The sequence below is a fragment of the Merops nubicus genome, unplaced genomic scaffold, assembly GCF_000691845.1.
Source record: "Merops nubicus isolate BGI_N331 unplaced genomic scaffold, ASM69184v1 scaffold6463, whole genome shotgun sequence".
Taxonomy (NCBI): Eukaryota; Metazoa; Chordata; class Aves; order Coraciiformes; family Meropidae; genus Merops; species Merops nubicus.
The window spans coordinates 1-16,875 of record NW_008598150.1 but is presented as its reverse complement, the minus strand read 5'-3'; the positions used below and the strand labels follow the sequence as shown (position 1 = coordinate 16,875).

The following is a 16,875-nucleotide window of genomic DNA, read 5'->3' as shown; positions in this document are numbered from 1 at the left end:
TTTCCCTGTAGTATGTGCTGTCCTCCGTAACCATTCCAAAATACTCATCCCAAATGGGACAGCACTCTGTTTAACTTCAAAAAATATGCTGGGACTTGAATGCTTGCCGAAGGCAAATTTTGTGTTCAGCTGTAGAATTTCAAGAGTTGTTGATTACCACAGTAAAAATCTAACTAAGGCAAAATGAGTTTTCAAACAAAGCAATAGCTGTTTATATTGTACAGAATTTTACATCCCTCCACAATATGGGTGAATTTAGTAGTGAAAGTAAAGTGCTGAAGACCATAAAGAATGGAATTGCCTTGTTTAACATTTATACTTTTTCTGGTTAAACATAGTATTAAAAAATTAAGTATTGCACTAGTAAATGGGCCAGTGTATGGAAAATACTCCTAATTTTGAGGATTTTCCAGCTATCTAGCGCTGCTCCATAATATGTAAACTATATAAACAGGCTTTGGTTCAATTTAATTTGTACAATGTAACTTCAGTTATATAAGTTTAAAAGTGAAAACCACATTGGTGGCATGTGACAGTCCCACTCTGTGGTACAAGCTCTAGTTCATTGGTCTGAGCTAAGAGTATAGGAGGCATGACTGTAGTTTCACAGGCCATTGTTCAGAGCAAGATACTAAGAATTGAAAGCTCTTATTCCACTTACAAAAATAAGTGTCTTTACGTTCACTGAAAGAGAAGCAAACAATTTCTGTTCTGGCTGATGCAGCAGTGGCCTGGCTGTAACCCAGCACCCATACCTGCTTGTTGGTTGGAGAATTCTGAGCCCACTCATAAAGCCGCTGGTAAACATGTCCATCGTAACTGCCAAGTGCAGAATTCAGGCTCTTATCTGTGAAGTCAAAAGCATCCACGAGTGGAACAGCATCCTTCCTGTGGAGCAGATGAATGACATTTATGTTACTGAAATGGGTGTTGCTTCATAAGGGAGGAAAATAAGTCAAGGATAAACTTGAAAGTCACTTGTCCAGGTTCCTCGGTCTAAAATACTTGTGCTGGTTTTTCCCCTTGCCTACACTGTGGCAAAATTCCTGCTTGTTTTGATTTCTTGGAGGCATATACTACTAATATCCTGTGTTGTCTGTACTGTTCAATGGGTATTTGCAGGGTCTTTAATCACGTGGGGTCCATCCCTAGTTCTGGACTCAATCTCATGTCAGATGTTTTCTCAGCAGACTTGTGCCAGTTCCTGCTTTTGGTTGTTGTTGAGTGGTGATGGTTTGGTTTTCCCTTCATATACTGTATGTGTTTGTCTTACAAAATGGAATAACATTGCTGCTAGATTGATGTGAATTGCTCTGCTGTTCTCCAACCTTCATCTGTGCTGAAGCATTTCTGTTACCTTGTCACAGCGTGTCAAGGTTTTCTACTCTCTTGGTGCCTGTAAGAACAAAACAACCCTGAACCACACCAAGGACCCATCTAGCCCAGGGGCCAATCTGACAGCCGTAAGCAACAGGATAAGGACAAGTATGTAATGACAGCACCTTCTCCTCAGTAGGATATAATTTCTTTTTCCTTGTCCTCCCATCATCCAGGGTGTGGGGAGTGGTGCTGGCTGTACTCCACACCTGAGGTACAGGGAGGCAAGACGTGTTTGCTCAAATGCTGGCATTTGTATCTGCCAGTTCCTTTTGGCTCAGTCCTGTTCAGCGTTTGCTTAGGGTATATTCTTGTTTCTCTCCGGGTGGCTTAAGTGGATGTACACACAGTAGCAACTTGTTTCACTGCACCTTAAGTGAATCTGTTCTTAACAAACAGCACTGCCTGGTGAAGGATGAACCCTTTGTCAACAAGCCTTTGTGAGCACTGTGGTAAGTTAAACCTCACGTATCTCAGAGTTCACGTGGGTAGTGATAAATGGTGTCAAGCAGATGCATCTGAGCTAGCTGTAGGCAGGGTTGTTTGGGTACTAGTTGCAACTCAGCCATGTCAACAGAGCAGGCTGTATTAGCTGTGGCTTAGGCGGATTTTGCAGTGTGAGGTGGGTTGCTGTGGCTGCCTCCTGCCAGGGCTGCTCTCACTACATGTTTTCCTGCTTTTGCTCTACTGCAAATGGTAGGAAGTGTTCAGGATTTCTTGATTCACAGTTTAAGATTTCATGTTGCAGAACATTAGAGGTCGCAGAAGGGCTGGTCTGTTTTGCTGTGAAAGTGAGCGCTGTGTAGATGTTTCCAACAATTTCTAGTGCTGCCAGTCAATGAAAATAAACTAAATAGAGGTGAATTGACTTTGGAGATGTTGCCATAGGTACAGCAGCACCATTTTAGATCCATCACAAGGACAAACTGAATAGCTGTGTATCTCATGCCAGAACAGCTCACCGAATGACAGGCAGGAGGTCCAGGTATGATGCTGTGACCATGTCCATTTGAGCTCCAGATAGGTATCCATCGTGCAAGAAGACTCCTGCATTCGAGAAGATCCCATGTAACGCAAAGAGGTCACAAAGATGTTTCATAATCTTCTGGATGCCAGCCTGGGTCTTGAGTTTTTCCACAGTTTCTGCAAAGTTTTTCACAGTGATGTAGTGGCAGTGAGCCTGGAAAACAAATGTAATCAACAGTGAATGCACCTCAAAACACTTTGAGTACGCCAAGTGACCTGAACGTTCTCACAAAGAATATAAAACCTTTTCATTTCCCTGGCACTTCTCCAGGGTGCATTCTTTGTTTGCTGTTGATCAGGCCTTTTGCATTCATGTCTTACAGCAGCAGTAGAGGAGAGAACTGGGGCTGTAAACAGTCATTGCTGTGCTATTTATTTGTAAACTCGAGAACGCTTCAGAAATCATGGTTGTACCTATTCTAAATATTTCTGATGAATGACCCAGAGAGTTTGTGTGGTGGAAACACATTGGAATGTGCTTGTGTTGACCTCTTGCAAGTGAAACTTGTTTATACATCAACAGGAGAAAACTCTTGCGTTGAAGGCTTTGGGCTTGTGGTAGGCTGGGTTCAGTGTCTCTGGGCTTCAGCTCTGAAAACATCCATTGTCACAGAAGAAAAAGGAAATGTAACCTCTCACTTTTGTGGTTTTAAGGAAACTGTTAATTTCACTGCAGACACCAGCAGAGTGTCTAACTGCCAAGTTAGAGAAATATTATCTAAGGTTCAAAGCAAATGAAACAGGCTGACTAGACTCCTCGGTGGGGGTGACTCCTGTTACACTGATGTTACCATGGGTGCTTGGCACTGTTGGTATCTGCATGGGTTCATTTCCTTACTGTACAGTCCTCCCAGCTGTGGGTGTATGCACAGTGCAGCTGCACTGAAGTTCTTTGTGCTGGCATGGTCAAGCAGCATGGACTTAAGAACCTGACTGAAAAGCTGGGTGTCTACTGAAGCCATTAACCTGTGTGGAACATGCAGCAAAGTCATAGCCAGTGTCTGAGCCACTCAGCTGAGAGCTGGCAGGCATCAGTTCCTATACCTGCTGTGCCAGTCTTGTGAGTGAGTCTCCAGGGAAGGTGTGGAATACAAAATAAATCTGTAAGTGCCCAAGAAGGCAGCAGGCTATCAAGTTTTTAAAGTTATGGGGGAAACTCAAGGGTTTTGGGTGACACTTCCTCTCCCTGAAGGTATCTAAGAAACTCTGGGGGCTCAGATCCCATTTCCTGAAGGATCTCGGCTGTTGCTGAGAGTTTGACTCAAGGACTTCATCTGATTGACTTACTACAAGGGGGCTGTTCCCTGCTATGAAATCACCAAGATGCCACATGGTATGTGTAGGGTTCTGTTTTCCCTATCAGGGGTTTCTTCCTAAGTCCCTCTCAATACGGGTTGGCTTTGGCTGAACAGCAGACTACAGCAAGATGTTTTGCATTAGAAGTTGAATGAAGTTAAACCATGGATCTATTTCAAAATCTTCCTTTCCTCAGCTTAGGAAGGAAGGAAGACCTCCATGATTGTAAAGGAATTGTATTTAATTGCATATTAAAAAACTAATTGATTTTTTTTGAGATACTGAAACATCAGTGGTTTTGGTTTTCATTTAAATGTAGTGCTTTTCTCCTCTCTTGCTTCTTTTCTGTGTAGTTCTGTACTAACTGACCCTGGATTTGGGGAAAAAATACTGCTATCCTGAGCTTGCTACAGCTAAAAGTGTGTTGATTGCCTCTTATCCATGTGAACTGGAAGTTGGGTTTGAATCTCTTATTAATTTGATTTTGATCTGTTTTTTCTTTCAGTAGTAATTAACATTGAACTTATTCCTGCTTTTCATTGTTGTTCCTGCAGTTATCTTTCCTTATGAGAGAGGTAGATGTATGAAAAATCGGGGTTGTTTCGTCCTTGCTGTGATTCTACCAGCTTTCAGTAGGGTGGCTTTGGGGAGGCTTCGTCTGGGAGCCAGAAATGCTGGATTCTTATAAAAAGAGGAACTGGAGATGGTGGGTTCTTCTTGCAGAATATGGGAGGTCTGGTTCTGGTAGTAGTGGCAGTGTAACCATGACTGGGCTTTTTCTTCCTCCCCACCCCCCCCTTTTTTTTTTCCATTCGTTTTTACTTCATTTTTTTCTGCTTGGCAAATTCTTCAGATTGGGAATTGCTTCTTACTACAATTTTGCCACTGTGCAGGCCACAGTGGTGCCCTGGTCTTTGTGCTGTCCCTTAGACACTAACAGAAAACAATAATGAGACTTTAAGCTAATCATGCTGTTTCTGTTGCATATTGTGTTGTAAAGACAAGCATCAAATAAGCAGATAAATTTTGCTAACCTTTGCAGCCTGTGCCAGCTGCACTGTGCACTGGTTCCATGCATCATGCTTTTTGACTCCAGACTGAATCAAGTCCTGTAGTTTAGCTGCTGTGCTGCTTACAAGTCTGGAAAATTGAAAAAGCATACTGTATATGAATATAGCAGCTCCCCCACATACACTCATTTCATATTCAAACTGTGTGTGATCGTAGGGCAAAATGGCATTTCTGACATCTGAAGATACCTACACTTGGTATGAGCAACCTTAGATTATGCAAAATATAAGTACAAACTGGGAGAAGCACCCAGACCACCCTGGCACTGAGGGGCTTCTGCCTTCTTAGCTTCCAGTGTGGTTTACCAGGGGGTCTGCTGAGATTTCCTTGGGTTGTGTGTGTAAGGATAATTTGCAAAACAAGATAAAGCAGTGATAATACTGGCCTGATGTTACATTATGTTTTTATTTTTCTACACAGGGATCCAAATCCTGCTCCCATTGCCACTGAAGCTGTTGGAAGAACGGCTCTGGTTTTACACTGATTTGAATCTCAGCAGTGTTGTCTGTTTGCCTGGTTTTCAGAGGTGACACCTCTATGGCCCATAACTATGCACATAACATGAATGGGACCACTCATTTATTGTGTTGAGTAGTTGAATGTGTAGTTGAAAGGCTACAGTCAGGATGAGAAGCTCTGTGTTTGCTATGGTGTTAACTGAAAACAAACATCAATTTCACAGGTATGTGAAATTTTGACTTTCTGTGTAGAATTGTACAGGGTCCAGTTGCCTAAAGGTTTTACGGGATGGCAACTGGGGATGTGGTTTGGGATTTACTTAAATAGTGCCATCAGCTCAGTGTAGAATCAGCTCTGTGAAATACAGCTGTTGGGTAGCATGTGACTTAACTTCGGATGTTCTGAATATCAAAGCTTCATACAGAACATCTGACATGGCTGTTAGTCCTGTGTGAGTCTTCCCTTTCAGGAGCAGATGGTGACAATTCTCATGTAACTTATGCTATTTTACCTCCCTTTAAAGCAGAGAAGCAGCTGAGCTCTTGACACATTTCTGATGTCACAGAGAAATGCTGTGTACTGACCTGGCTGCCGTGTGTCGATAGGCCTCGGTGTAAATATCTGGACTGAGAAAATCCAACTTGTTCTTGGCTGGACACTTCCCAGGTTTCACTGCAGCCAGGTAAGTGACAGATGGTGGAACAGGCTGGCCAGTGCTGGCTGCCATGAAGCACTTAACCAGGAACCTGGGAAGCAGTCAGAGCAGAGTATGGTTGTGATGCTCACACTGCAAATGGTTACACAAAATGTAACTTGGGCTTGGGTGAGGAGCAGCAAGATGTTACCTGTCCCATCAGTGGTCCAGAATGGACTTGAAGTAATGACCTTTTGTTTTGTATGTTGTTCACAATAATCTGATCTGTGATGGGTCTCAGGTGTAGCCTGTCTACCATATTTAATGCTACAGCAATCTGTAGTGATGAATTTTTAGGAAGAAATTTGCCTTCTCAGCAGCACGGGGACTAGATACATTATCAGCTTTGCATCCTGATGCTCTGGGAGTTTTAATGGTCGTTTGGTCTTACTTTCTCTGCTCCCCAACACAGTCATGTTATGCTGACAAACATGAGATCATTTCTTGGAGCTAAATGGGTCCCAGGAGCATATCCTAGTCCCTTATTTTTGTAGCTCCTCTGCTATGACCTACACTGACCAGGTCTGGAAGTAAAAGGTTACTCCTGACTTTGCTGCTGATCTTGTGAGAAGAGGCACTAAGGAGTGGAGCAGTGTCTGTGTGCGAGCACAGCTACACTGTAGCACCTCTGTGCCTGGGAAGTGTGCTGTTTTCTCCTTCTAGGAAAAACACACATTATTAAAAGTTCAAGCAACTGTGGTTTCTTTCTCCTGTATTTCATTTACTCTGGATAATCATCAGTCTTTGTGTTCAGAGGAGAGTGGTGGTGTTGGAGTATGACTCATCCACTGTCAGTATCCACCAACTTTCCCTTCTTTCAATCAACCTCACTTTACCAATACTACATTACACTGGTTGCTTAAAAAGTAAACTGCAAAACTTGTCTAGCAATGCTTTTTGCTGTCATACTAGACAAAGGGGAAAATGAAGTTATGTAGAACAGCACCTGCATACATCCCAAATCCTAGAACAGAAGAGATAATCCAATTCCCACGCACCTCCATGCCTGTTAGATAGAAGACTTGAATAGTTTGTCCTGAGCTGTATTTTTAGAAAGTGCTGTGAGAAAGGAGTAGCTGGTTTTACAGGTTTTGAGAAGAAGTGGTAGAAGTTGAATAAATGAGGGGGCAGGCTTCCAGATTAACAGATTTGAATTATTACCTGGCAGTTTGCAGGAGCAAAACGGTGTTTTCCCCTTCATAGATACAAGAAGCAAGTATTCTAGTGTATAAAGAAGGGAGTCCACTCAGCAAGGAGTAGCCATGTCCCCCACATGCCCGGAGGCAGATATCCACTGCTGAAGTGCAGTACTGACTAATGAGGGCTTTAAAGCCTGAAGAAAATGCATGGAGCTGTAAAAGAAAAGAAAGGCAGAGTGTTAAGGGTGCAGGTATTCTAAAGCAATCCTCAGAGGAAGTTTCCTTTTTTAATTCTGGGCCATTTCTGAGCATGAAATCCCTGTTGGATCCTCCTTTGCGTGCTGGTGTGGCAGCCAGCTCCCTGAGCCTGGCCTTTGGCTTCTGCATGGGCTGCTGCACACCCTCACGCTGGGCATGCTGTGGTCAGTTTATGCATTTTTGTGTTTCAACCAGCAGTGGCTTTGGCTGCCTTTGTTCAGAATGCATTTTCATTTCAGGCTTCCAACTGCAAAATCTCATGTTCTGCCTGAAAAGTCATGGGTTTGGTTTTGGCTTAGAAGTGAGTATTTGTATGTTCGCTTATAGATGAAGTTGTGAAATAATGCTTTGTGCCACCAGCTACTTGCAACAAGGCTTTAATCAGACAGACGTGCTTTCCAAGGACTTTCCACTCTGCAATAGTTCCCAAAACAAAAAATTTGGGATGGTAAAGCAAATGCTGTTGCTGACTCATTGTGGACTTAGGACATGCCATTTCATCTTTTAGTGCTTCCTCTTTCTCCAGTTATCTAGTGGTGAGAGGAATGCTTGTCCAGTTTGCTGAAATACTTTGATATTCAAGAGATGGTAAGTGCTGTACGAGCTAATCCTGCTGCAGCTCACCTCTGGCAGTGTGTCAAAGTTCTTCCTCTGGATCTCTCTGTACCCCCTGTCGAATAGCTTCTGCAGGTAGTCAGTGATCAAATGAAAGGCATAGGCTGCTGCTAACTGGGGCAGCAATTTCTCTTGCTGAGTCTGGTAGTCAAGGATTTTTGCTTCTTCTTCCCTGTTGGAAGACAGATGATGAAGTAGGGGAAGTGCAGACATGGGAACAACTACTGTTAGTTTACCTAATGCCAAATTAGCGTATGTTAGTAAAATGTTAGTTTACCAAACGCATAATGAAAACCAGCATTTTTTGCTACCAAGAAGCAGTATGTGAACAGGACTGAGCTGATGTCATGGCAGCAGATCTGCCCAGCTTGCTAAACTGCTAAAGAAACAAGCCCAACTAGGAAAGACGTGATTTTTCTGCTTTGTTGGTGAACCAGCCTAAGTGTAGAAAAAGCTCTGTGCGATTGGTTGGTACAGAGGGGCAACAGGGACTGCAGGAGAAGGTGAAGCCTTCAAGGACAACAAGTTGGTAGGTGTTACAGGGGAGGCAGTGGCACTGCACCCTGAAAAACCTTCACTTTTCAATCTGCATCTTTGTGGCCCTGGATATAGATAGGTTTCTCAGAAAACGTTGAGTCTAAACTATCTTAAGACTTCAGAGGTTCTTTTGGATATTCTTCACCACTTTTCCTGTGGTTAGTACACTTGGGACTTCCAGTGTGGGAAGCCTTGGCTGGTCCGAGGGATCGGAATGCAAGCAGATAACTGTGTATCCCTGAGGAGGCTGGGAGCTACTGAGAGGAGCAGAGTAAACAAGATAAGGAACTGCCAGAAGAAGCTTCTAGACCATCAGGGAAACTGGTAGCCCATACTAGACCACCCCAGAAAATGCTAGACCACCGGAAGGAACAAAAGGGAAATTTCTTGAAGTTACAGGAGAGAGAAAAAGTTGTCCAATCGTGAATTGTTGATCCTTGTCTAAGCCAATCATATCTAGACACATATGTTTCAGAAAAAGTATAAAAAGGCTTGTTAGAACAATAAAAGTGGTCTTCTTGCTCACAAGTTTCTGTGCCGTGTCCATCTCAACAACAACATTCCAGCTATGGAACTGGTTATTATGCCAGTTCAGCATGCTGTGCTCTTGTCTTTGGTTTGTGTTCAAACCAAAACCACATTCTCATTAGGATCTTCTTGCTTTTGAAAGGAGATTTAAGTGGAAAAGTTTGAAAGCCAAATTAAAATATCTGTTTGAAAATTACAGGGATTCTTACCAGATTAATAAAACTCAGTGTTGTAAAGTGTGGCTATTGGAACTGTGGATCTTGAAAGGTATTTTAATGTCATGCCCAGTAGTAAGATGTTACGGAATAAGGATTCAACAAATTGTCCGCTTTGTCTGGATTCTGGTGAGTTATAGGACTACATGGAAAGACCAGTTATAAGAAAAATATGTTGCTTGTGTTAACTGCTGTGTTGTTCAAACTGTGAAACTTGTCTTAGAACTGTAAACATTCTCTTGTACTTTGACTGAAGCTCGTTAGTGTAAATAATGGGGAAGCACGTTTGCAGTGCCCTATCTGGGCCAGGAAAAAAGCCAGCGATGTGCTGAAAGGCAAGATGAGAAGCAGGAACGCAGAGTGGCGTGGGGCAGGGCAGGGCAGGTGCCCTCCCCGCCGCGGGCTCGCGTGGCGTTACCCAGGCCTCAGCTTGGACTGCCGGCGCACCGCCGCGTAGCGCACGGCGATGGTGCAGGCCTTCATCAGGGGCACCACCACCTCGTCCGACAGCACGGAGACGCGCACCGTAGTCATGGTGAAGTAGTTGATCTTCTGTGACCCCCACCTGACGTAGGTGCCGTCAGGTTGAACCTAGAGTAGAGAGAGAATGTCAGATGCCACCTTCTTCAATACTAGGATGGTTGTGTAATCTCTGTGCATAGACTAAAATAGAGATCAAAATCCTTCACTGAACGCAAAATCAGATTTTTATCTATGATGGGTGAAGTGGATCCACTTGAAGAGACAAACCTTTAGTGCTTCTGGCTCAGATGAGTTCTTCCTGCCCTCTGACTACCAACCTCTGAATGTGGCATTTCTGACACCATGTGTCATTTAGGTTTCAGGTAATTTATGCCCTTGATAAAAACCTCAGAGACTTGAAGACACCTCAAAGGAAGATTTTTGTCCTAAATTTAGGCAGGTCCCTGTTGTCTCTCTGGCTGAGCAGTGAGAACCTGGCGGGTGAGTCTGTGACGTGAGTCCATACGTACCTCACAAAACTTGTTCAGCATGTTCTCCTTGGGGACGCGCACGTTCTGCAGCATGAGGAAGCCATTGTCAGTATGCTCAAAATTCATTTTGGGACCTATGTCTCCTGCAGTTACGCCTGCAGCAGGAGAAAACACAGTCTGCTTACTTCCACTTGAACCTTTTTCTCCCCATTTTGTGTCAGGCTGGGGGTCTCAAAGGAAGGGCAGGTTCAGCTCTGCTTCTTCCCCAGCATGGGTGATCTTGCCTGAGGGATGAAACAAGCATTCAAATGCCTTGTGGAAGTTTGTTTCCATGGTTCATCTGTTACTTGTGTTGGCTGGGGTCAGAACTGAGGTGTTAATGCAGAGGTGATCGGAGCAGCCCAGGCTTTTGGTTAAGAAGGCTTGGTCTGGATATGCCTGAGGATACATTAAGCCTTCCTTTAGATAAAAGAATGGGGTTAATGTTAAATATTTGGCATCTGTTCTGGTTTGGTTTGGACAATTATAACTCTGTCTGTCTCTGGGCCCAATATTTTAAGAAGCATTTAAGGGCAAAATAGGCAAAGCATCTGCACAAGTGCTGCCATGTCTGGGGTCATTTACCTGGGCAGAGTGAATGGTCCTGAAGGCTGCGTATCTGCACGATGAAGGGGTGCACACCATAGCACTTCCCGTGGACGTACAGCTGAGCAAAGACCACTGTGTGAGTTGCTGACCTTCCCACTGCAAGAAAACAGGCCCCATTCCCTTAAGGCAAGTTACACTGCAAACACTTCCACAGCTAACAGAAATCACTGCTGATTGTGTGTTAGGTCTTGTGAACATATGGGTCAGTGTAGGTGTGATCCACAGATGTAACTCCAGTTATTTCCTGGGGTTAAAATACCGTCCTGAAGGGAGCCATGAGAAGATTGATTCCTCCAGGGCTTGGAGTTTCCCTGAGTGAATTTCTCCAGCCCTGCCACTGATAGATGATGGTGGCACCCTTCTGTCCTTTGAACTTGTACAAACTCCTTTGGTTTCTTACTTGCCTCCTCATTTGTTCATCTCTTACTGAAGTCCTCTGCTAGTACCTGGGCCCTCAAACATGGAACTTGAGCAGGACAGAACAAGTAACTAAAGGAAGCAAATGAGGAAACACAAAATATTTTTTTTGTGGTACTTACTGTCTCCAGGCCACCACTTCATGGCAGAGATCTTTGGTGTGTTCAGTATAAACTCCTGTGTAGTGATATCAAAGACTGCTGTTGTTTCCAAACCCTGAAGATAAGTTCCTTGGGGGAAAAAAAAAATAATAAAAAAATCTATCTATCTATCTCCTGATGTATCACAAGGAGAGAGTGAAAGATCCCTGGAGCTGGCGTGGGTATGACCAGGGTTTTGTGCTTTACCCTCTGGATGAGAATCATGGGATGATGCTCCCAGCGACCCCACACCATCTCCTGCAAAGATCTCCTGAGCCAGATGGTGCTCAGGCAAGCTGTCTGGTACATGGTGGCAAACATCTACTTGGGCAAGCTGCTTGGCTGATCCCCTCCACCAGCAGTGTCTGTCTGCTATCTAACCATGAGTTTTCACTCGTGCTCTTGTTTTTTCCACGTTGGCAAAACCAAAGACAATGCATCTCTGTTTGCAGAGGAATGCTGAGGATATCAAGCTCTAGAATGCAGGTGGCATTTTTTCCTTCGGCCAGCCCTGGCCCAGTGAAGCATGGAGAGCCTGTACTCAAATTCCCCCAAGAATCTGTGCCAGAGCCTTCTGTCCTACATTAACATCATTTCCTTGCAGCCCTACCGTGCCCCAGTTCAGTCTGGGCATAGCTTCCAATGAGCTGGTACTGGGTGGCGAGAGGGATCCACTTGGCGACCTGTTTGTCGGAGCCCAGCGTGGAGATGCTCCTCATGAAGATGCGGTGGAGGAGAAACGCCACGTCGCCTGCCAGTGCCCTGCAGAGAAGGCACAAGGGGTGAGGAGGTGACACTGCAGCAGTCACCAGACAGTACCACCTGCTGCCTCTGGATTTCTGCGTTGTCATTCCTTGCCCAACATCCAGCATTGATGCAGGATTGCAGGAAAAGTTCTCTTTCAAGCTGCTTGTGTTCCTTCTTTCACAATGTAGTTTGCTTCAGCGTTAAGGCTCATTTCACTTGCTTTTGGAGCAATTATTGGTTCTGAGTAGCACATGCTGAGCTCCTAAAAACAAAGCCCAGCCCCAAAGCTCCCATGGCTCTGACAGCTCGTGAGCCTTTTGTGTCTTTATTTTACTTCATAGGATTTTTTTCCTGATTATTTAAGTCACTTTTTAAGGCTGAGCTAAAAAAAAAACCTCCACCACCCTACCCTAAAACTCCCAGACCCTGGCAATTCACTGTGGGGCACAGTAGACTGAATTATGTATGTAGGCATCTGAGACCTGGATTTCCTGAACCTTCCTATTCTCATTCTGGGGAAATAACTCAGTACATTGGCTTGTTGCTGTACTGTTCCATGGGCGTTTGCTGTTGGTATCAAAAACAATACTGGGGTTCATGAGGTTTAGCCTCAGATGTTTTGGTTTTTTTTTTCCTGTGGAAAGATTCAAATATACCCTTGTAATACCTGGTTTATTGTCTGGTCAGGTCCTTTGCCATTACCAGCTGATAGGTCTGCATACAGTCTAAAAAGCACTCTTCCAGACACTGTGTATGGGAAATGGGGTACTGTCATTTCTATGGTGCAAATGAGGAACTCATTTGGCTTTAAGCTTCTTCTGTGTGTGAGAAATCCTAAGAAAATGTGAGGAATATAGTCCCTCTTCTTGGGATTTCTCAGAGCATGGTTGAATCACCTCATAGATATATAAGTACGTGTGCTCTCAAAGGTAAAAGTAAGTGGCTCTGCTGTTCTCACTAGCTTGTATGGCTGTTAGCACGTTGCCTTACTGCAGTGCTCTAGTGAGCATCTCATTCTGGATAGATACCTTTATTGTTAGCAAAGGATTATGACCTTTCTTTTATGCTGGCCTTGAAAGAGAATCGGTCATGCTGAAAAAGTGTATGGGGGGAAATCTGAACAAAGAAGTTAAAGGGAAATTGCTTTGATTAACAGAAAAAGACTTAATGAACTCTTGGCAGCTCATCCAGAAATAATGTTACTTTAACTGCAATTTAAAAAAACCAGGCTTTTAAATGTGTGCAAGGAATTCACAGTATCTGGCACCAGGAGGCACCAGGCTTTGTCAGTGAGACCTTGTTGCTCATCTGGTGTTTCATCAGAGAAGAGCTGTCCTGTGAGGCGGCTGTGCTCTTAATCCAGCAAAATGTGGTAGCACAGGGCTGGCCCTGCCGAAGCCCTTGGCTTCAAGGAGCTTGAGAAGAGCAAGCCTCAGTGGGAGAGATGGCTGAGTTTTGTCAGGTTTGTAAAATCTGCTGGCTTTTTTTTTTTTTCTTCTGTGGGAGGAGCAGAGAGGTGTTTTTTGTTTGGAATATAATGATCAGATCCAATATCTCTTGATGGAAATTCCCCCCTTTATCAGTCCCACTCACTGTAGGCAGCAAAGAGTTTGGCATAAAAAAGTTATAATCTTTTGTACGATGAAATCCTGGAAAGCAACTTTGAGTTTGTGGTGATTTGTAAGGTGCAGGCATTGTTCTTTTCAGTTGTGCTCTTGAACTTGCATCTGCTTACTGGATATATGTAACACCACCAAACTAATGGAGTGCAACAGCAAACTGGTACTTTTATTTAGCAAAAGGGGAAAAGGGGAGGGGGTAAGTAAATGAAATTAAAACATGAACAGCAATGTCATACAAACTGTTAAGATTTTTTTTTTTATGGGAAGGATTGTGGAAAATATTTTATTCCATTGAACTACAAAGTAAGTGTATGTTTTTCCTTTTTTAAAAAAATACAATATGGGTTTTCTAGGTAAAGAAAATGTAATGTTTAATTTAGCTGGAAGTCAGTAACATAACTGAAACAGCACCACTTCCAGTGCTGGTTATACACTTAAAAATGTTTGAGAGGTGGTAGGAGAGCTGTAGCACAGGTAAGGAACTTGCAGAAGTGAGACTATCACGATAGGGATGTGAACTGCTGTGATGTATCATGCTGTGTTCTGCTCTTTGAGAAGTTCCCTGCCACGTATCATCATTTCCCCTTTTCCCAAGCATGCTGCTAAACTAAAAACCTTCAGCATGTTTATATCAAAGCCTTATCTGTCAACTGCTGGCCTCTCTCAGCCTTTGCTGAAGCTTACTCTTGTGGGCATACAAAACTTTTAACAAAACATTAGTTGTATACTTAAAATAAACAAAAATCACCTGTGAATATACTTATGTTCAGGTCCATTCTCAGTCCATCCCATCTCGCGCATCTTTTTCTGGAGGTGAACAGCTTTTCTGACTGCTGCTTCATACCTCTCGTTCTGGCTCTGGAAATACTGGTTTTCTCTGCTAAACACAGGGTCGCATTCGATAGCTTCAACTGCAAAGCAACACGGAAGAGTTGGTTCTCCTGGGGCTGGGGAGGGGTGGGCAGCACCGCGAGCCCCGCTCGGGAGGAGCGGGCAGGGCTGGGGTCGTGGACACCGACACTGTGACTACTTAGGGTGACTGCAGGTAGGTTTTATTTTGCCAGTGCTGGCTCTGATGGCTCTGAAAAGCAGTGGGCTTGGGGAAGGAAGGAAGGGGAGGAAGGGGAAACCGCGTGGGCCTGAGAGTGGTCTCTGTTGAGTGGGAATAAGAATCCTGCAGGGTGAGACACCATCCCTGGCCAGGGTGTTGGAGGTGACTGTGTGACTCGGGCAGTAAACACTGTGGATCCCCCTGTCTCCAGCTGCTCTCCTGTGCTGTGATGGCAGCAAGAGCTGTGTTAGCTGGGTTTTGCCCAAAAGGGTGGCTAATGGCTGGAGCTGCTGGGTGACCTGCTTGGCACCTGTGCTTCGGTTCAGGACTTTACCAGTCCTTTGGAGTGTTATGAAGCAGCTCTTGGGCTTGCTCTTTCTGTATCAGCCTGAATGCTCTCGCTGCTCCTTTTTTTGCCTTGAAACCTTGAGTCCATTATGTTTAAGGTTATACTGAACTCCAGTTGCACTGTCAAGCATGTGATCCCAGTGGCCTGTGCAGTTTTCATTTGATAAGGGCATAATATGGATGTAGTTATAGAGACAAGGTTTTTTTTTCTTCTATTCCTTCTGAGCTCACAGTCACTTTTCAGCACTCCCATCACAAGCGAGAGCAGCTCAGCCTGGCCGAGCCAATGCACACAAGGAATTCCCCACCTGGATGAGCCTGATGTGCCAAGGAGGGTCGCTGGCTGTGGTTCGTGCATGGTGTGCATCACTGCACAGCACCACTGGCCCCCCCCGCACTCCCCTGCCACAGAGATGCTCTGCTGTGGGACCCGCAGTCCTTGTCTCCAGTTTAACCAGTCCTGTCAGAGATACTGAGGATGGGAGCAGGGCAGGGGAAAAGCTTCAAACAGTAGGAGTCCCTGCGGAGGAGTCACGTTCATTTACACTAACAGGGGACTCCCATTTTCACACTCCCCACTTTTTAATAAGAGATGGGCACTAAGCAAATACCCAGGAGCACAAACCCCACCATGGTGCACAGGAGGAGCAGTAACAGTGGGGCTGTTGGCATGTTCTGTACTGGCCTGTGGCCGGGGGCCTCCTCGGGCTCACTCACCCACTGCCCTCCGTATCCGGGTGTGCTCGGCCCCGCCGTCCAGCCAGGCCGTGAGCTTCTCCACGCTGAAGGAGGCCGTCTGCCTCTCGCTGGCGATGTCGGGGTTCACGCCGCTGGGGACCGAGCCCGGCACGTATTTGCCGGTCTCCAGCAGAGCCATATCCTGCAGGCTGAGATGCCCTGGGAAGCGACGGGGCTCCTTAGGCACTGGCACCCCTTCAGCAGGTGGGTGATGAAGGTGTTGGGTGTGGTGAGGAGCGGTTTCAGTAGGTTTGCCAAGACGTACCTGCACAGGACCTGCATGAATATTTAGGCGTTGGCTCATCCTCATTGCAATAATATGGACAATGAAAATTTAGAGTGCATTTGGGAGCTCAGCATGCAGGTTTTATGCTATTTTTTGTAAACAAAATTCTTGTTTACAAAATGAGAAGTCCCTGCTGGAGTAACCCATGACTATGTTAATGTTGGTTTGCCAAGACGTACCTGCACAGGACCTGCATGAATATTTAGGCGTTGGCTCATCCTCATTGCAATAATATGGACAATGAAAATTTAGAGTGCATTTGGGAGCTCAGCATGCAGGTTTTATGCTATTTTTTGTAAACAAAATTCTTGTTTACAAAATGAGAAGTCCCTGCTGGAGTAACCCATGACTATGTTAATGTTTAAGGGAATTTCTGACCCGGGTCCACTCCCTGCCATGCCGGGCTGCCACTGGCCCATGGGCGCGGGTAAGAGGCTCCGGGACCTGCGGTGCCAGGCGCTGGCAGCTTTGCCCCTGCTGCCGCTGTCCTGCTTGCCACCGGGCTCGGCTTGACATTAACTCTGAACTTCGGATTTCCTGTAGCAGCAGCACTTGTTCAACGATACTTTTTAAACCAAGTAGTGTGGTGTATGACTCTGCCCTTGAAGAGGCTGCCTGCCTACCTGAACTATTTTTAATACTGTACGAAACTTAAACTCCAGAAATTCCTGCAAATGTATTCTTAATCCCTGCTTTTCTGATACGCAGGC

General features: G+C 44.9%; 1 protein-coding gene across 1 annotated transcript in view; it reads right to left on the bottom strand.

Annotated features, from left to right (window-relative positions):
* ACOX2 (acyl-CoA oxidase 2, branched chain) overlaps positions 1-16,018 on the bottom strand; it is a 16,273-nt gene extending 255 nt beyond the window's left edge. The window contains exons 1-13 of the mRNA XM_008936938.1: positions 15,859-16,018; positions 14,491-14,653; positions 11,984-12,135; positions 11,356-11,463; positions 10,793-10,912; positions 10,208-10,323; positions 9,634-9,806; positions 7,945-8,107; positions 7,085-7,275; positions 5,814-5,975; positions 4,734-4,839; positions 2,340-2,557; positions 756-888 (exon numbers count right to left, since the gene is read on the bottom strand). Coding sequence (XP_008935186.1) covers positions 756-888; positions 2,340-2,557; positions 4,734-4,839; positions 5,814-5,975; positions 7,085-7,275; positions 7,945-8,107; positions 9,634-9,806; positions 10,208-10,323; positions 10,793-10,912; positions 11,356-11,463; positions 11,984-12,135; positions 14,491-14,653; positions 15,859-16,018 — 1,965 coding nt within the window. The remainder of the gene's footprint in view (positions 1-755; positions 889-2,339; positions 2,558-4,733; positions 4,840-5,813; positions 5,976-7,084; positions 7,276-7,944; positions 8,108-9,633; positions 9,807-10,207; positions 10,324-10,792; positions 10,913-11,355; positions 11,464-11,983; positions 12,136-14,490; positions 14,654-15,858) is intronic.
* Between the last annotated feature and the right edge of the window lie 857 nt (positions 16,019-16,875).